At 45.0% G+C, this 20,230-nt stretch overlaps 1 protein-coding gene across 10 annotated transcripts; it reads right to left on the bottom strand.

Annotated features, from left to right (window-relative positions):
* Nucleotides 1-1,217: 1,217 nt before the first annotated feature.
* Nucleotides 1,218-19,346, bottom strand: evi5b (ecotropic viral integration site 5b). Of its 10 annotated transcripts, none has more exons than XM_058072461.2 (20): nucleotides 19,171-19,346; nucleotides 14,467-14,693; nucleotides 12,237-12,426; nucleotides 10,694-10,918; nucleotides 10,546-10,620; nucleotides 10,352-10,477; nucleotides 10,137-10,280; nucleotides 9,906-9,995; nucleotides 9,673-9,770; nucleotides 9,435-9,495; nucleotides 9,302-9,355; nucleotides 8,542-8,574; nucleotides 7,829-7,978; nucleotides 7,185-7,316; nucleotides 6,856-6,996; nucleotides 6,620-6,778; nucleotides 5,782-5,928; nucleotides 5,609-5,704; nucleotides 3,711-3,806; nucleotides 1,218-2,408 (listed from the first exon to the last, which is right to left on the bottom strand). In XM_058072461.2, the coding sequence occupies exons 2-20, from the start codon at nucleotides 14,610-14,612 to the stop codon at nucleotides 2,124-2,126; spliced, it is 2,448 nt and encodes an 815-aa protein (XP_057928444.2). In that variant the 5' UTR covers nucleotides 14,613-14,693; nucleotides 19,171-19,346; the 3' UTR covers nucleotides 1,218-2,123. The 10 variants fall into 10 exon arrangements, with proteins under 10 accessions (XP_057928444.2, XP_057928442.2, XP_078646326.1 ...); XM_058072459.2 differs by lacking the exon at nucleotides 19,171-19,346 and adding an exon at nucleotides 18,017-18,253; XM_078790200.1 differs by lacking the exon at nucleotides 19,171-19,346 and adding an exon at nucleotides 18,017-18,253 and having other exon boundaries at nucleotides 7,185-7,313.
* Between the last annotated feature and the right edge of the window lie 884 nt (nucleotides 19,347-20,230).

Below are 20,230 nucleotides of genomic sequence, written 5' to 3'. Positions count from 1 at the left end.
TCAGCTTAAGCGGTGTTTTTCAATTGGTCCTAGTACTTGACATGTCTCAAATGCCATTTCATATAGTACAATATATATTTTTGTGTACTATAAATGAATATATATGTTGTTTGTGTGTACAGAGCGAGCGTCCCTTAGTTTGAAAACCACTGTGTTACTGTTAATGTGTGGTTCGGCATGTGCAAACGTGTGTGTGTGTACAAATGTTGTATGGTGTAGTCGCCTGTTTTGTGCGCACGTGGTGCTCGTGTGCTGATTGGTTTGTGTATGCATTTTGTGCGTGTTGTATGCGCATGCACAGTTCTATCAAGTTGGCAAACGTCATAGTGAACCACGTGCATCCCCTTACATTGACACTGTGCACGTTTGTTCTCGGCATGTCTGTGTGTTTGTGTGTGTGGTTCGTCTTGCTTGGTTGCGTTCAACGCGGTCATTACAGTGACAGACACTTGGTGGGCTGCAGCCTGCGGTGATTCTTAATTATTCTCCTTTTTGGACACGCCCCCCTGCGCGTGCATGTAATGATCAGGTTAATCGACAGCTTATTATTTTTTAATGACTAGCTCTGTAGGGGTCACCAATCAGAAGGAGCAGACTCAAGACAGGAAATCAGACCGACCACATGCTCCAGCTCGATTAGACTTCCGCTTGGCGCGTGTCAGCTAGATATGACGTCGTGTCAGATAAACGTGGACGCACACTGGCGAGTTTCCTGCCTACACACGCACGATAGTGATGACTGGTTGCGTATTCAGCCAAGCGAAAGATGCGCAACTTTTACCTTATAGTATTGACATTTGTCTAAATGCTAACTCAAATGTTATCTTTCTTACTTGATGCCAATGATGCCACAGTCCTGATGGAAGATCATAGCACTTACCAAGTGGGCATATTAAACATACATCATTCAGTAGAGCCTCTAACCACAAACAATGTGTGCCAGGATGCTCCTGTTTGCTTGCATCCAAAGGAAATATAAATGATCTCTTCCACAGTCAAACCGTGGCCATCTTAAAAACTTTAAGAGTAAACTAAACGGCAGCTAATATTCTTAAAAAACAAATCACGGCCTAGATCTGAACATAGACTCAGCAGCTCTCAGCATGTCAGACTGTTCTTTATCTCCACAGTCCAGCGCATCTCCAATGTGGTTTGCAGCATGACATCAACAGCAGCCACAAATCACTTCCTGCCTGCATTCTAAGCACACCAAGATGTCTTGTCAGCGTTCATCAACCATTTTATTGTGAACTCCTCACACAACAAGCTCATGTTATCCGTGTGTGTGTGTGTGTGTGTTCTCTCACTGCACTAGACTCCCAAACCCCACCCTCCCCTCCCTTGCCCCTCAACACCCAGTGGACACCAAATTTGATGGGTTCACTGCCCCCAAGTCAAGTGTTAGTGTTACATTCAGGTCCAGGTGCGTGAAATGGAGTGAACACAACTTTGGTAACACAACGCGTCATTAAAACAAACAAAAACACAAACAATAGTGAACTTTTTGTCTGTTACCATGACAACCATCCCTTTTTTTGTCTTCCTCCCCTTGATGCAGTACAGCTAAAGTGCTACGAAGGCCCAGAGAAGTCATCAAGTCCATTTTAGTTCCATTTTCAGTTTGTATGGTAGACATGAGCATCATACAATAATGCATGATGTGATACACTCAGACCTCAAGGCAAATACATAACACATCATTACAAACTATAAACCAAACATGTACAAGACACACACACACACACACACAGTAGTATAACACTGAAGAGCTGTTGATTTATAAAATAATGTTAAGAAGTATAAAATCCCATTGAATGAAGTGTGATATAGAATAAAATGTTTTATTGTCTCTTTCTGTGTGCCTAGTGCCCACCCCCCCCAAGGGTGTCCTACCACCACACACACCCCCTTCTGATTTCTGTGGTCCAGTCCTGTTTGATAAGCTCCACAAATGTTCCATGTAAGGTCCAGTCCAGTTTCGAGCACCTCACAGCTGATGGGCGTTCAGCGACCTTACAAAAAAAGCTAACACGAGGTAAAGAGGGGAGGAAAAAAAAAGTGTGTCTCATGCTGTGAAATGATTCCCATTGGGATAATACAGCCCCGTCCCCGTCGTCTTCCTGTCACACGGTCGTGGACCTGTGGCTGACGGCGGCAGGCACACAGAGCTGCAAAGCCTCGCCGTCCTCATCTTCCTCCTCATCCTCGCTGTCCGTGTCCCCCTGTTTGGGGTGCAGTACGACTCGGCCGCCGCCCCTCCGCTCGCCGTCCCGGAGGTGACTGTCCTTGGGGCTGTCCTCCTCTGAAGAGTTATAAGACTCATCGTCATCGCCGTAGTGGTTGATAATGTGGATGCCGTCATAGGTTGAGGGCTTGGCCACGCCCCGTTGCCCCTTTAAGCAGCAGATCTGTGCAAAGAAGATAATTACATACAGACTGTACACACGTGTACTGATGCAGCGTTTCCCATTCATCTATTTCTGGTGGCCCCCACAAATAGATATGGCGCTACCTGTTTTTTTTGCTTTTTCAAAAAAGTCACAAAAGTGAAGTCTTTTAGAGACTCAAATAAAAGCACATATTTATAATTATTAATTGGCGACTCCAAATTGTCCATTGGTATGAATGTGAGTGTGAATGGCTGTTTGTCTTAGTGCCCTGTGATTGGCTGGCGACCAGTCCAGGGTGTACCAATGACAGCTGGGATAGGCTCCAGCACGCCCGCAATCCTCATGCGGATAAGCGGTAGAATATGAATTAATGAAATGGATGAACTGAATTTACATGATTTTCTATGGGAAAATTTGCTTTGGTTAGAGTCTGTTTTGGTTTGAGTCGGACCATCTGGATTAACAATGTTAACCAAGGCACCACTCTACTTATTTTGCTTTTTTTTATTGACTTTTTGTAAATGTGTCATGGCCAATCATGCAAACCCTCCCCCAACCGCCACAATGCAGTCCTGTGGAAAACTCTGATGATCCAAACACACATGATTCCAGAGCACTTGTTGATGAAACACAACATTAAAATTCTGATTTTGTATGGACACAAGTCTTGGGACACTCCCCTTAATTAATTTCTGTTTATTTTATTTAACCAATAAAATTCCACTAAGCTCTTTTTCAAAGTGTTCTGGCCAAGTTTTTCCCCACTTTTCCACTGTCAAAAGCAGATACCACCAGTAGTAGTAGTAGTAGTACCAGCCTTTTTCCTCTTCCGAAGACCCCATATTGACCTCACTTTTCCCTTCCTGTAGCTGTCCCAATACTTTTGTCCCTGTGGCACTATGCTTGTGCCAACTCACCTGTGTCCGCCGGCTGTGTGACACACACACACACACACACACACACAAGTAGAAAGAAACACATTAAGTTAAACAACTGAAAACAACCTTGGTAACGAGTGTGCATGCACATCTTGTAGTGGCCATGCAAAACCAAGGATGTTGTGCATTTATCCGATCGTGGCGGCAGTGTGACAAAAAAACTTGCCACCTTAACCTTAAAGTAAAAAGTAGTGGTCGACGGCTTGTTTTCACACTTGCCAGAAGGTGTGAAGATGTTGGCGTGGCGTGCAGGAAGTGTTTGGGTGTAGTTGACACTTTGACTTGTCTGTTCGCCTCAAACTAAACCCAAAGCAGGCACATCGGCAGCGAAACAAATCTGGACCGCTACGAGGTGTCACCAGCTGCGTTTTAAAAGACTCACCTCGTGTTTAAGCTCCGCTATTTGATCTTTGAGGTCCCTGATGTACTGGTTTGAGTCGCTGTGGTTCAGCTGGCCTTGGACCTTCCCTTCTTCTTTCTGTGGACAGCAAGACGTACAGGGTTAGAGGTCTTTCACAAGCTACAAATTCCACTACGTTTCTTCTAGTGCAGTTTCCCCACCTTTGGGAAATTTCATGGCACACCACAAATCAATTTGTGACCAGGTCACCTTTACTCATAAACATTATACTGTACATTAAGGGAAAGTCGCTTATGGTAACAATTCTGTACAGTAGATGTGTCGTAATGCTGCTCATTAACATAGCAACTACTACAGATATCTATCCAATATAACCACAAATCATTCATTCAGCTTGATCAAGTGATATTACTCAAACTTGGCAATAATCAGGAACAGTAGGTTTGAGAAAAATGGACCCATTTAATTTATTATGAATGTAATTTCATTATTATGCACCAATGAACTGAAATTGGATAGACATGATCTCTTCTGGCACACAAAGGGGCCGTGGCACAGTCGTATGGAGTCACTGATCGATGCACACCACCCCTATATAACCCATCGTATATACTGTAGTTACTAATAAAACTGTATGTGTAGCATAAAATGTCCAGCTAACTGCCTCCAAACTGTCACAGTGAGAAAGACTCAATGCTGTTGTACTAAAAATACTGCCAACTTCCTGCGGTGAAGAGGGGCTGCTGTGGCAGGTCCCAGTAGCCCTCCCCATGCCCAAGAAGTCCAAAACAAGTGCGATTGTGTTGTTTTTGTTTTTTTTTCAGCATTTTCCAGCTCCCAAACACGTTACAATCACTTCCTGGAGCTCAGCTGCGACATGCTCCAGGTGTCAGGCAACGGCCGTTAAACGTCTCCCTCACGTTCAGCCAGGAATGTTTTTATGCAAAGTGACAACAATGTCAGGACTTTTACCTTTTTTTTTGTTGTATCTGCCAGCCTGTCACCGAAGCCTTCAAAGTGCAGTGGTCATATAACATTCATATAACATATAACAAGTCAGGAGAATAGTGAAACCACTTCCTGTGAGCAGCAAACGTCACCACCGGTCACACACTAATGTGGTGCTGCTAAAGCACTAACAAAAAAAGCCACATGTTGACAAAGATGACACCTTCTTGTAAGATGCAAATCAAGTCGAACTTAGTGTACAGAATGTAGCCAATCAATTGCCTGAAAAAGTTACAAAAAAGACAAACACTAGGACAAGGTCTTAGTCACAACAAACAGCTGAAGCAGCCGTGATTTAAGCGACAATCTTTAATCCCATTGCAGCCAATCACAGAAAAACATGCATGACATCTATGTGAAACTGCAGCAGATGCGTGTATGTGCATGCTGCACCTCTTGGTGAGTACACCGGGGGTTAGTGTCATGCCTATAAATAGTGTTTTGATCAACCTGAAACTGCTTCACATTTTCACAACGTCAGTCATCACATTACTTCACATTGAGGGGGCGTCTGTGAGCTTGTCAGCCAAAGGGCAGGATCAAACAAATGTAATCTTGGTACAGTGGAACCTGCTTAAGTCTGTCCTGCTTATGTCACCAACAAGTCCGGTTCCAAGATGTTGTTATTGTTGAAGAGTGTCCACCTAAGTGACATCAACAGGCACGGTTGATTGCTTTTGTTAACATACAATTTGAGACACAAATGGGCCATTTCTTTCAAATTGTTTCGTATCGTATCTGGTTAGCAGCCTGCTGCAAAATAACTACCGTCTAGAGGAGCATGGAGATAGGCGGATTCCACTGTCATCTTGTTGTCACTGTGCAAGGAACACTGAATTGTGGCTATACATGCATTGGCACTGCATAATGAGTGTGGTGCAGTGAGCCCTCATATGGACAAAAAACATTACCTGAATCTCCAGCTCGGAGATCTGCTGCTGCAGTTCAGCCATGGCGGCGATGTTGTCAGCCTCTCGTAGCCTCACCGCCATCACTTCCTCTTTACTCTGAGAAATGTTTACATTCATGAGACTGGGCGTGACGACTCTTGAGTCACATTCTATACATTCAGGGTCAGTAGCACCTTGCATTCGATCTCCGCTTGTCGGCGTTTGATCTCTTGCAGTTGCCCGTGGAGGTCTTTGTTCTGCGTGGTCAATGTTTGCACGCGCTCCTGAAGACTTCGACCCTCTTGCTCCGCCCGCCGCAACTGATTGTTGTGAATTTGATTCTGTGGGGGAAAAAAAACAGTTGAAGGTTTGCACACAAGGCAATTTGTACCCTGCTGGCGCAATTCCCCGTGTCATGGCCCATTGTCCAATCACTTCTATTCTGCTGTATCTGTCATTTATCTGATTATTATTATTATTGGACTATTTGCTTTTTTTTAGTCTGATTATTATTCTGCACAAATTTGCAACTGTCAATTACAAAAGGGGTGATCGCATTAATTGAATGACATGTTTTATTTTGCTGTAATACTCCAATATGGATGACTAGTGGATTAATTCCAGTCTTATTTGGAGTGCTGATTATTCATCACATGCAAGGCTGCGGCTGTTCAATTTTGGCACCTACCGCATGAATTAAGAGATGTTTTTATTACCCACACACACAGATCTGAGTGATCAAGTCTGCTGTGGTTTTGACTGTTGACTATTCAAACTTTTTTTTGTATTTTGTTTTTCATTATGAATTGTGCCAATCTTCATTGAGAACCAGCTATAAGTCTCCATTATGTTGCGCTTGTGCATGGAATCATGACGGGCCCTTGACCACCTCTTCCAATCGTGCACCCATCCCTACATACTGTGTTTCCACTCAGAGAGACACACCGGCAGAGATGACTGCTGCCCTCTGGAGGCCACTGCATGCCAGCATGGTCAAAGTGCTTTTATTGTGAAGGTCGCAGCGTGTCTGACCTGGGTTTCCAGCTCCAACATCCTCTGCCGGTTCTCTCGCAGCTCTGCCTGAGCCTCAGCCTCCCGCAGCCGGACGGTCATTAGCTCATCCTGCAGCTCGCTCAGGGTGTTCTTCTTGGGGCTTTCCCTCCAGCGACCGGACGTGCGGGCCAGGTGGCGCTGCAGGGGGTGGAGCTACGGTCAGTACAACTGCAATTGTTTGTACCTTCCATAATGATGCAATAATCCATTCCCACCTGCCAGTGATCCTCCAGGTCTCGCACTTGTTGCCGCAGCTCCTTCAGGCCAGTGAGGGCTTCGGCCTCCCTCAGCTTGACTCCAATCAGCTCCTCTTGTAGTCGCGCCACATTAGTGTCATCCGGAAGCGACGTGTTCCTCTAAAGGAGGTAAAAAAAATACAAATAAGTAAAGGCATTGTCATGTTGTGTAGTTATTACCAGCACCAATGACTTTAGCTTTAGAAAAATATACAATGAACAGATTTCTACAAAATGTTGTGAATGAGTAGATGAGTTATCCAAAATAAGCTTGCTTGGCCTTGATGGAGGACTTTTCATCCACACACCTTCTCCATGTCCAGAATCTTGTCTTGCATCTCCTTGAGGGCACACTGGGACTCCGCCTCCTTTAGTCTGGCCTGCACAAGCTCTCTCTCCAGCTGCAGGACCGCCTCCTCCGAGCAGCGTGACGCCGCCTTCTGCGAGCAGCAAGCACCACAGGTGAGCAGGTCATCACTCGTTAACAAAATATCACGTGTATCGAGCACTTTCCCTCTTGTGAAAGGTCTAATTGGGAAAAATCCAAACACACTGGCCATGTTGCTTCCTGCGTGAATAACTCAAGGTGCTCATTGTGCAGCCACATGACACATTATGTAAAAGACACAGTGTGCATCAATAATTAACTGTGTCGTGTCAACAGATTTTGCAAACAGAACATGCAGTGCGCAGACGTGGGTGTGAAAAGTGGCCCTCACATGTCGCTGCACACTTGTGACATTTAAACAGAAGGGTATCTAAATGTGACTTCATGCATTGCAAATCCCAGCTCCTTTGCTCGCTCTGCCGCCGCGTCCTTGCTGTTGCTTGGTGCGGCAACAGGACATTAGATTCCTATAGAACACATCCTCAAAGGTTTTTGCACTACACAAACAAGTTTGGAAGACTCCTGTCCCAGCCTGCCAGTAGCGTCATCCTGTGGCCATCTTACCGCTTGCGGCTGCTGCTGCTGAAGCTGCCAGATGGTTTTCTTGGCCTGCTCCAGTTGAGCACCAGCCTCCTCGCTTTGCTGTTTGATTGTGGCCAACTCCCGCTTGACCAGGTAGTTCTCCTCCGCCTCCTGAGCCCGAGTCACTTGTCCCTTTAGGACGCAACCAACCGAGGCCAGGGGGACGGTAAAGTGAGCACGACAGGAGGTGGAAGAGAAAAGAACAAACGAAATGGGGGGGTGGGGGGAATACATTAGAAGAAGAGAAGGAAGTTGGGGTTGTCTGGAATAGCATGCTTGTTTTAAAAGGAGCATTTTTGTAAACACCTGAACAAGCTAGTGTGCTTGTAATACCAATTTGTTCCTCCAAAGTTGATACAGCCATCAGCAGTGTGATGATGGTTGAGTTTCACTTCAATAGTTTTCGGGCATTTTTAGGGGCATTTTTGACAGCATGCCGCCCCCTGTCGGTTAGAAAACGTGCTTGCTTCTTCAGGTGAAATACACATTGTATATTTTGGTTATATTTTATTATTCTGTCAGTGTGATTATTTCATGCACTGATATGACCTGGTTATTTTTTTAATGATAATTATGCCCTTTGTTAATGTTCCCAAATTGTCGTCATCTTCCTATATGACTTTCTTCATGGTGCTATGATTACTTTAGCATGCGATGCTTAAGAGAAAGGGTGCGGGGAAAAAAAAAAAATATACCTGGATCAATCTATCTGCCAGGGAAGCGCTTTCCTACAAAACAGAAATATCGACAAGAGAGCAGAGAGACAATGCAGAGGACAGTTTAAGCACACACAAGATAACTGATTTGGTTTTCAGAAAAGAAATGCAATGTTCATTTCCCCCCTCCAGGGCTTGGCTAAGCATTTTTATTGTGCACACCGTGCTTGTGTCGGGGGTTGCAAAAGGAACATCGCATGCAAGATGTGGTAACAGATGAGGGTGAGAATGAAGATGAAGGGGGGTGAGTGGGAGGAGCCAGTTATACGGCGACTGGAAGCAGCGAGCGTTAGTGACATGAGAGCGTGCAAAGGGCAAGTGGGCGCAAAAACGAGCTTCCAGATATTGTGGGTCCACTTGGCTTTTGGGCCAGTTAGTGACAAGAAGGTCCAAAGAGTTATGAGATGAAGAGCGATGAAGATAAGGAAGCATCCAGCTTCTTCTTGTAAAGAACTGTTCACTAATCTGAGGTGGGTTAGACTCCCCCCACCCTCCCGAATACATCCGCCTCATGCTTGGCATTGGCGCACAAGGCTACACGGTGCAACTTCACATGCACAAGCACACTGTCGGCCTCAGTTAGTGATGTCAGCGCAAATGATTGCCATGGCAACCAACTGTCCACTTGTCTCTGATGCTATTGCATCAGAAAAACATCCAGCTCCGTTAGTGCAAGCTGATGCGCCACCACAGGGGAGTGACGATGGAGATATGAGGATGAAGAGCGTGCGCCACTCACCTTCTCCAGCGTGTCGATCCTTTGCTTGAGGAGGCGGTTCTCCGTCCGCAGCCTCTGCAAAGATGCGGCAGACACAGGATGTGAGGAGGCAGCAACGAAATTTCGCAACATGAGGCAGACACGCTCCACTCACCTTTATCTCCACCTGCTCCTCCATCTCTTTGGTTTTGATGGTCGTGTACTCCTTCTCCAACCTGCAGGGAGTCAAGACAAGAAGGTGAAACAGGTGCACTGTGATATTTCCATACTTGGCCACACGGTGGCGATGCAGAGCAACTATTCATTCTTCTACTCTTATCGCCACCCTTTAATGCACATGGAGGAAATGGAAAGATTATGTTTTCAAGCATAAAAATGGCACCTCGTCTTACTTTTTCATTTTCTTGGCGTTGTACTTGACTTGATAGGCCGCCTGGATGACCTTGTCGGGTCCGCTGTCCATTTGCCGTGGGATGACCCTCTGAAAGTGCTGCAATTTGGGAGCAGAAGCCGCATGAGTTGCAAGAAACTGTCAAAACATGTACCCTGATGGGCTGGTTCTCTGACCCCACCAATCCGAAATCACAGATCATGTCACAACAAAGTGGGCAGGGCCGAGACGTACCTGTAACATTCCCTCCATGTCGAGCTGGATGAGCTCCGCCTGGTTCATCTGCAAGATGGCCAGTCCCACTCGGAACACAATCTCCAGACCCTGATGATGGATGGCACAGTTAATTATGTTCTGATTCTGTCGAGTGAATGGAGATTAGCAACTTGCCAGTGGGTGGTGCTAAAGGTTGACAATTCCAGCCAACTGAACAAGATATCAGAAGGTAAACATTGAGGAACCAACCTCACACATAAAGATGTCAAAGATCCTGGTGGCAACGGATAGCGGAAAGCAAGTGAGGAAGATGGTGAGAAACCAGGAGGAGGCATACATGGAGGTGTGAAAGCTCTGTGCCTGAAAGTGCACATGGAGCTCCGGCAGATGTTCCTGTAGGGCAGATGTTCACATGGTCACCATGCCAGTGTGACTATTGTCATGTGTGTATGCGAGATTCCTACCTGGATCATGCACTCAAATTGGTACATGCACAGGCCCAGCTCTGCCATACTTGGCTTGAAGAGCTCCCGTAACCTGTAGTCCTGCATCAGCTTCACAAAGACGCAGAAGGCCTCCTCCTCTGGCATCTGGAGGGGGACCTCAGTGAGGAATAGCTTGGGGGTGATGTTGTCGTGCATACATGAGCGAATGTTACCTGCATGAGCAGCAGCCCGACGATGAAGGCACTTCCTTGGCAATAACCCACCTCACGATCCACCAGAGAATACGCCTCAAGAGCCAAGATGCAATCATTCTTGGATTCATCAATAAATGATACTCACAACATCAGAACTGAACTTTACCTTCATGACATTGAAGAGAACCTCCTGGCCAAGGCTGTCCTTCTCCTTGAAGAACTCATGTTCGGGATAAGTGCGGGCGATGTCTCTACGAATCAGCTTCTCGCAGGGTGAGGTCATCTTGAGGAGATCCGAGTACTGATCCTTAATGGGCATGTTCTGGGCATTACACAACAGTTGCCACACGATGGCCCGGAAGTGGTGTGGGATCCCTTTTCGGACAAGATCCTAGAGAAGGAGGTGGGTCAGAAGGTGCTGGGTGTTTTGGAAACAATGTGGTTCTACTTCCTACTTTCCTGGGACGACAGCAAGAAATGCACACGCATAGCGTCATCTATATTCCGTGACAAACTGACCGGTCCAGAACCACACAATTCCATTACATGGTAAAGATGCTACAACTAAATCTGACTCTCAAGCACGTTGTGGGGTTTGTTTCCTCCTATTCCTGCTGACACAATCTGATGAAGCAACTTCCTGTGCTGACGAGGCACACTGGTCTTTCCTGCTATGGCATTTGGATGCACGTGAGCGTGCATCTGGACGGTCCAGGGCGCATCTGGGCCAGAGGTTCACTTTCAGCAGGACTTCTGCAAGTTTAGACAAGACACGCGCACACACAATGACTTGAAGACAAGTCCCATGCACACAGATGTGCCTCTCCATCCCATTAGGGAGCATGTGCAATGTTCTTCAGCACATCTTCATTCTGCGACTGGCAGAATGTGACATTATCTGACAGCAGTTGGTGGTATCAGTAGTACAGATGGTGAAACATTCCTTTGTTTATGGCGGCCCACCAAAATTCATTTTGGACAGCCACAGAAAGATTTGGTGCGCTTTTTTTTTTTTTTTAGATTTACATTTTTATATCTGGTCGCAATTACATGTGCCTAATCCAAAGTACTTGCTTGGCTAAGGCTAGGCGCTTGGCTAAGGAAGGGGAGCACAATTTGCAAACGGTAGCCAACAACTAGCATGGCAATACGGTGCAAAGGGACACAGCGCAACACATAACGGACACCCTGGACTGGTCGCCAGCCAATCAAAGGGCACATATAGACAACCATTCACACTCACATTCATACCTATGGACAATTTGGAGTTGCCAATTAACCTAGCATGTTTTTGGAATGTGGGAGGAAACCGGGTACCCACGCATGCACTTGGGAGAGCATGCAAACTCCACACAGAGGTCAGAGGGTGGAACATATTCCACACTATTTGTTCCACACTACTTTTAAAGAGGGTTTCACAAGTTTTACTACTTCTCCGTCTCCCACTGGAGCTTTAAAGAGGGGGCCGCAGGAGAGAGGTGCTCTAAAATTAGCTTTAGATGTCGTCGGCTAAAATAAGTTGAAGGACTCGTGGCAAGCTCGCCAGGCACAAAGATAGCAAAGGAAAAACAGTTCTGCGCAAACACAACACAGCAGCCTGTTGAATATGTGTGCGTGAAGCTCTTTCCTACAAGTAATTATGTCTTCCATCACAATCAAAACCAGCACAAGCTTTTGTCTCACGTTATGTACAAATGGCTTATCCTCACCTTGAGCTGCTTCTCCTTCTTCTTACGCACATCCTCCCATTCATTGACGATTCGCCCCCACAGGATCCATGTATCCTCCTCCAGGTGTGAGAGGTTGGACGAGGCAGAGGAGCTGGACACCAGTGACGAACCGCTGTTTCTCCTGGAGCCGTTCATGGAGCGTAGTGACTTGCTGTCCGTCTCCAGGAGCCTGCAAACGTCCACACACAAGTTAGATCATCAGTTACACACACATACACACTTACAGTTAGTTTGAAAATTATTTAAAATGTTTCTTGTATTGACTTTCGCTTTGTGTCTTATTATCGTCAGGGTGAATGATAGCCCGTACAATGTGTAGTCATTTGACGACAGCTTGTCACATGCTAAGCCTATTCATGCCAGCGTGACTTTTTGGAATTTTTGTTTACATGCATGGCTGGTAGCATCTACTGTAGCCAGCTCTGCAGTACAAGTGGCTAATACATTCATGGGATACATCAATCATTATCACATCTTACGTTATGAAACTGTCACTAAACAATGTTGCTCTCTTATCACAATAATACTTATGGCTTGTCTTCAAAACACTAGTTGTGTGTGTCAAAGCTTTGGCACGTGTTCTATTCCAACCCATTATTATTCCAACTCAATGCCATTCCAAATGGTTCCACAGGCCGGATGAAACTGTGGGGCGTTTTACGGGTACGTTGTCTGTTTTTTCGCCATTGGCTGGAGGTCTTGCAACGTAACCCTGACAGTGGGCAATCGACTCTGTGTGTACTGTATCCTGCTTGGTTGCTTTTCTCCATGCAGGCACACAACAAGGAAAGGACTCGGAGTGTAGAGGAGTCTTGGCATCAATTTCAATTGTACTGGCACCAGAACAAATCCAGACCAGGGGAGGTCTGTCAAATATTTCCTGTGTGGTGTCTACAGTCGCTGTCTGAAGCAGCTCCCTGGGATGCCCCCCCCAAAAACATTTCTTGTGACCTTTGACAGTGCACACACAAACTCTCAGGCACCTGATCTTGGAAAATGGCAGCGGCCGTCAGCGCACAACAGTGGACTCGGGTTTCAGCAGCATTTGGGTCGCGTGGGCGGAACCCGCGGCCACAAAGAGCAAGGGAGCTTCTCACTCGGCTCGGACAACAAGCTGAACAAAAGGAACGACTTTACGCTGGATTTTAGAGAGCCTGTTCGGAAACACACCAGCAGCTCTGCAAATAATTCACCAACATGCATATTTGGATCAAGCAGGGTTTACCATAAGCACGAGGAACTACAAACCACAGCTGGGTGCTTTCCGTCAACACCATGACACACGTTCTAACTCCTTCAAGTCCACAATAAGTTCCCCCTAAAAAGCCATACCATGACAAGTTCATGATGTTACCCTCATGGTGCTAATCTTCAAGAAGATCCAGAGCAACAGCTGCTTGAAACAGACTTCCTCCTATATGTGTGTTACACACGGCTGGACTGGTTTATCTGCAACGGCAGGGTCCAAAGGCCTCAGCAAACACACAAGCACAAACGGACCGTCCCTGTGTCCCAAGTGCACAAGCCTACCCAATCAACTCTTTAGAACAGAATCATGAGAAGAAGCTTGATTGGCCGGGCGTCGACACAGAGCCGTGTTGTTGAAGGGTCCAGCTGTGTCTCTACGCGCCGGAGTGGTGGTCAAAGTTCACATGAACACTACAACCTCTGTTGCACACGAGAGTCAATGAGGACATGACTTTCTCATCCTCTTTACTGGTGAGTCCACATTACTGACGAGCACAACAAATCCATTGTTAATGAGGATATGTTGTAGAGTCGCTACGTTGGACAACGTTATAGGAAGCAAACAGCAGTGTAGACTGAATGGACTGAAGTTCCCCAGGTCGGTGACGTTAACACACCAGTGTCTGCTGCACTGACTCACTAGACGGCTTGGCAAGAGTCACTGGACTGGACCTTAATTGATTTTGTTACACTCGGGTTGTCAATTTGAACTTGAACATGTTTAGCTCTGAGCCTCAGGCAAAAACATTTCTTTGACTGCCCATCCCAAGTCAGAGCATTTGACCCTGCTTTGCCTCCAGAGCTGCACAAACAAGCCCTCGGTGAGCCAAATGAAAGATTTTCATCTGAAAGGTTTCTGTCAGGAAGCAAGATCATCCCGTGCTCCTCTTTTGAAAGCACTGACCAATTCGACTTAAACCCACGGCGAACAATGCGGGGGAATTTTCTGCGGCCCACTCACCTGTTCTGCTCCTCCAGCTTGGCGAGCAGCTCCACGTCATCCGGGCTGAGCAACGGCGGCGAGGACGGCGAGAGGGCCGGCGAGGACAGAGACGTGGAGGAGGAGGTGGTCGGCAGGGACGTGGGCGCGGCCACCTGGCTAGCCATCTGACTGACCGTGTGCGACACAGAGTTCTTCACCCATGAGAGAGTAGAACTCAGCTTACCAGCAACCTTGTCTGTCGCCACCTGCAGAGGGCGCAAGCCGGAAAAACACAAGGACAAGTGTGCGTTTAAAGAGGTTGAAAGCTTCAGAGACCACACACTGATATCTCATTGTGTCCAAGCAGGACAACAACACAATTACTTGAACCTACACAAGACAAAAGCAAAAGTGAAAAAGTAGCCTCCACCAGGAAATTACCCCGGAAACTCACTCGGTGACAATGCCTATTTGGCGTTACACTTCTGAAAGATAGCACCTCATCATTGGACGTCCTCTGCTGCACTCACCTGGACAACTCAGTGATCGACCCAAGTGATCCCAGGCAGCCCAGAAACCTGACTGAATCTTTTAATTTCCCCACAAACGTCCCTTTTAATTCAGCCCCTCCCATGTGCAACTCCAGGTGGCTGTGGAGGACATTCCTTCTCTTTAGCCCGGCGAGGCTTGCCCATAAATCCTCAAGGCTCGCAGCCGACCCTCCTTTGTGTGCACCGGGGAACTCAAAAAGAAGCAGGGGCGGTGGGGCGTTGAGACGCGGCGAGCATGCTTAATGAGTGAGAAAAACTCGGGCAAGGAAACTTTCGACTCATTCAGATGTTTCACAATCAGAGGACGTCGGTGACACATGACTTATTTTAAGCTTTGTTCCTGTTTGCATGGGCTGCATAGCAACTTACATACAACTACATGAAAAGTACACATTTTGTGTTGCTTACAGCAATGATACAATACAGTCCACTAAGTCGATAATGTGGCTGTGATGGATCATGGGGTAGATCAGGTTGTCCAGTAATCCGAGGGTTGGCAGTTAAATCCCAATCATGGTCAGATAGGCTGCTGCCCATGTTTCTGTCCCTAAAGTCACACTGCGGTACTTTTTGGTTGCAATATACATATGTGTAGAGTCTGAGTCATTCAAGTCATGGTAATCCGCACAGGTTGAATAAAAGGCATCTGGACTCTTCCTGTTTGCCCCATTCCATGGAAGAGCAGTGGCCAAAGGGATGGTTTTCCACCAGCCAAGCTGACAACTTCAGCATACGGTATGCAGGACGGTCATTGGGGGTGATAAGGGATTTATGTAATGTGCCATATATTGTAAATCCAACCCATTATGAGAACTAGCAGTGTGTGCAAGACAAAAACATGAGGACTTGTCATTAACATTCAGTTACAGTCCAGACTGCACACCTCAAGCCAACAGAGATGACATCAACTTTCACAGTGAAACTTTCTTTGCATATGAAAAAGGAAGCTTAAAGAAGCTGCAAAGTTTGCATGCAAATGTTGTCCTGCTTTCTCATTCGACGGACTGTGCTTGACTTCTGGCTACATAAACATGATGGCATTAAGCTGATGACAATTTAACAAAATAAGCACTAAGTACGGCAGTGGAACCCCACTCTGCAATGTACAGTACTCACAAGTACAAGTTAGAGCTCATCTACACCTGGAAAATGTTTTTGTGAGAATTGTTAAAACAGAAGTGTCCAAAGTTTGATGTATTTCAAGAAAGGAAACTGCACCTCAGCTTTGTCTTCACTTCTTGTCCCCCATTTTTTGCTGTGGGTCTTTCTTCTTAAAGGGGACCCATTATGCTCATTTTTCAGCCCTTTGTATTGAGTTATGGACTCCTATAGGATAACCAGCACAGAAAGCTTTCTAGATCTTCCAGAATCTGCACCTATCCAGCTGTATTTCTTTGGATTTCGTGCTGCCTATGAAAACTGTCTTTTTTGATGTATTCAACTCATGGCCCGCGTGGCGTCGTTATGAATTGTTAACAAATGTGGCCCTCCCTGACGAGCCGTTACTCGCAATGTAAACAGAGAAGCAGAGCTTGGGAGAGGACAGCAAGTGTATCTCACCGACAGGCATGCCCATAAGGAAGCCCGCTCCTCTGTGACATCCCAAAGAAACAGTTTTGCAACACCCTCTGGAACCGAGCGTTTTGAGACATCCCAAACCAGCTTTTGTCATTTTTTTCTCAGGTTTCTGAATTTATTCCAATAACTCCACACAGAGATGGCCGAGGGTGGAATTGAACCCACACAGAGATGGCCGAGGGTGGATGGCCCTGGTCTCCCAGCTGTGAGGTCTGCACGCTAATCACTTGACCGCCATGCCGCCTACTAGAATGACATTTCCCTCATAATATTACACTATTGTAATCATCATATTGTGAGCTTTTCTTGTGAAATTACTTTTTTCCATTTTGGCTGCTACGAACGATATTTTTAGAATGTGCAGTGGGCCAATTAAAAAAAACGTTTTTCTCGTACTTATGAATTTATTCCCATAACATATAACTATATATAACTATATTCTCGTAACATCACCTTTTTGGCAACCTAATGTTCCAAACAACTTCATTTACTGTTTTGTTTGGTTCCCATGATAGTACAACCTTAAAAAAAACAATGTTGCTTTTGTTTAATATTTCAACTTTATGTTACTAAAATGCCATTTTCTTCCATGGTATATCATCTTCATAAAACGTATACATTTTCTCATTAGACTACACCTTTTTCCTTGTAATATTTTCCATTTATCCTTGTAAAATTCCTGTTTGCTCTTGTTTTCTTGTTGAATTATATTTTTAGACTGTGCAGGGGGTCAATAAAAGAACAGCCACAGGCCCAAATGGCACTTTGGACACCCCTGTGTTAAAAGAGCATTTAAATTGACCTCAAGTGCTCAGTCAACACATCAATGGTCACCTTTACGCCACATTAACACTTTTATTTACTCCATAGCCCTGCTCTTCTCCTGCAGACTCTCATATCATCCGCACCCTCACATCTGTTGGCTGGAGTCTTAACAAGGAGTCATTGCATCCAACAGAAGGCAGACATGATGGATTTATTGAACCTGCCTCGGAGCTCAGTGTGTGCTTGTTGCAGCTTGCACCGGTCACTGCGGTCCTGCCGATCACATAACATTATTATCATGTTCCTCACTAGACTCATGCCTGACTTGTGTAGGCACTGCAATGCTCCTTTTATGGCTCCCTGGTGTTGAGTGTTGGGGCTGAAATGAGATCAGCATAGAACATCAACACTGCTAGCAGCTCTCTCCCAGCTGGAGCTCATCGACACTTTCAATAGTGTAAACACGACATTGAAATAAATATACTTTATGGCCATGACTATAGCAAGACATAGCACACACAAGAGAAGCTAACGAGGCAACTAGCTATGTGCTAACTAACAAAACAATGTCTAACAAAACAGACCCATGCTGTGATGCTGACAAACTATTTCCCAATCGCCGTGTTAAGACTATACAGTACGAGTCAGTAATTAGACAGAGCCCGAGGGAGGAAAAAGACAACGTCCATATTTACCTTGAAGCGATCTCAACAAGCCTCGCCAAACTTCCTTGCCTGCCTGCCCGAGTCCCATGCGTCAAACCGTCGTCCGCATTGTTTTGCGGAAGGCAATTTTTCTGACACTTACACCGGCTTTATTTTCTCAAGCGAAGCCGACTGGGTGTCTTCTTGCGTGGGCTGGGTGCCATAGCGGCCGACTAATACGTGGACACCAACGAGCAACGTCTCAGGCAGGCGGCCTACCGGGTGTTTACATGGCAGTGCGCATGCGCCACTTCCCCCTTACCTTGACGGTACCGCCACCTTGTGACCATAATGCAAAACTGCACTTTCAAACATGACAATGAAAATCCACATATTATTTTATATAAATCAAATAAGCGGTAGAAAATGAATGAATGAATGAAATAATGTTCTCTTGCTTTTCTTCATGGTTTCATTGAACACTTTAAGCCACTTTGTATTTATTTTCACCCCAAGTATATTTAAAGGAACTCAATGCACAACATTTATACATTAAGTGGCTAACATACTATGTCAGCAAATAATCAGATTTTTTTCGGTTTTAGCTATTATTTTCATCATACTAAAAATGTTATGCAAGACTAATAATGTAAGGCATTATATACATCCATTACACACAGAGAGTGCAATATTTTAACAATATATTCCTTGATTTCTTCATTATTTTAATGAAGATAGCTTACAGCTAATAAAAATCTCCAATTGAATATCACAGAAAATATGAAAAATGGTGAAAGAAGAGTTGAATAATGTAAACAACTGGCTGGTTCTCTCGGTAATGGTTTTATTTTATTTGAACACGCATCAGATTACAATTGAGTGCATCACATAATCAGTTCACAGTTCCACGTGTCCAAAAGGAGTAGGAAGAAGCAAAGCTTATTAAATCCTACCCCTCCATCTGGTACTTTTACAATCAGTAACTGTTGCATTTGTTCACTTCCTGCCTTTCTAATATAATTGAAGTTTTTATTTATTTATTTTTTCAAGAAAGAAGTGTATTAAACCTGCTGAGCCTTTAACTGGTCTTTTATTCTGAAGTGTACCCCTGAAATGGAATATTTTGCAGTTACTCTATAACACTGCGTCTCCCTGAAACTATGTTGTACTTATCTAATCAGCACCTGATTCCGAGAATGTCTTACCTGAACTCCATGGATGAGATAGCAAAACCAGACACCTGAGTGGAACTTGTGACACCGGTGACCTATTCGGTGAAGGCATCTTGTTTGGATTGCAGAAAAGTCAAATACCTCTCCAAGTTTACAACACACACACACTTATTGTGTGTTTAGTTGTCTGAATCGGCTAAAAAAAATACAAAAAGTCAAAATGTATGACTAGAAAGGTGAAACTTGCTGATGAAGGCACGGCGTCAGAACAAACGTGCAAGCGTGGACGTGTGACTCATGAGACCTCTTCCATTCACATACCAAGCAGATGTGAAACCGACTTTTCTGGTTTGTAGCCTGCCAGCACTGACGCATGTCTATTGTCGTCTGCCGGGCACTCCTGCAAACATGCAGAAGGAAAAAAGGGGATGGGTCTGTGGCCAGGCCTCCCATCCTGCACTTTCACCACAGTGTGCTGCTCTCATGTGACTAAATGTACTTTGAGCTGGGAGAGGCCCAAAGGCATCAAGCATCAAATCTCATGCAGGGATGAATCCAATAGCCCTGAAATGCTGTAGGAAAAACAGCAGTTCAGCTTTCTGATAGCGAAAAAGCCTATTTCCCCCTCCCAACCATTTTTGCTGTAGTTTTCAAAAAAATATATTTTCTTTTTAGAATATTATGACTTTATTCCCATAATATAGCGACTTTATTTCCAAAACACAACTTTCACCCCATAACCTACATTTTGCCTAAGATTCAACTTTTTCTTTCATTTCACATAAGCGTTTTAAAAAGTTTGTAATTTTCCTCATATTATGTGACTTTTTTCAGAATAAATTGAATGCCTTTAATTAAAAAAAATACAGCTCTTTAACAATTTCCCAGTTATTTCAACTTTCTTATACATTTTCTCATAATTATGAATTTATTCCCATAATATTTTGACTTTATTCTCTTAACTTTTTTTGCAACATAATGTTCCAAAAATAAGGGGAGTTCTATTTTTCATGCTGTTTTTTGCAGTTTTCTTGTTGAATTACATTTTTAGAATGTGAAGTGGGGCATTAAAAAAACAGCAGTGGGCTGCAAA

The sequence above is a fragment of the Doryrhamphus excisus genome, linkage group LG4, assembly GCF_037039965.1.
Source record: "Doryrhamphus excisus strain RoL-2023G ecotype Guam linkage group LG4, RoL_Dexc_Guam_v1.1, whole genome shotgun sequence".
Lineage (NCBI taxonomy): Eukaryota > Metazoa > Chordata > Actinopteri > Syngnathiformes > Syngnathidae > Doryrhamphus > Doryrhamphus excisus.
The sequence above is the reverse complement of the archived record's forward strand: the minus strand, read 5'-3'. Positions and strand labels throughout refer to the sequence as shown.

Excerpts from the sequence above, each read along its gene's own strand:
- evi5b (XM_058072461.2), bottom strand. The coding sequence starts at position 14,612 with ATGGCTAGCCAGGTGGCCGCGCCCACGTCCCTGCCGACCACCTCCTCC. Across the intron at positions 8,575-9,301 it reads GGATCGACACGCTGGAGAAG|GAAAGCGCTTCCCTGGCAGA; the intron begins GTGAGTGGCGCA and ends TCTGTTTTGTAG. Across the intron at positions 2,409-3,710 it reads TAGCGGAGCTTAAACACGAG|ATCTGCTGCTTAAAGGGGCA; the intron begins GTGAGTCTTTTA and ends TTCTTTGCACAG.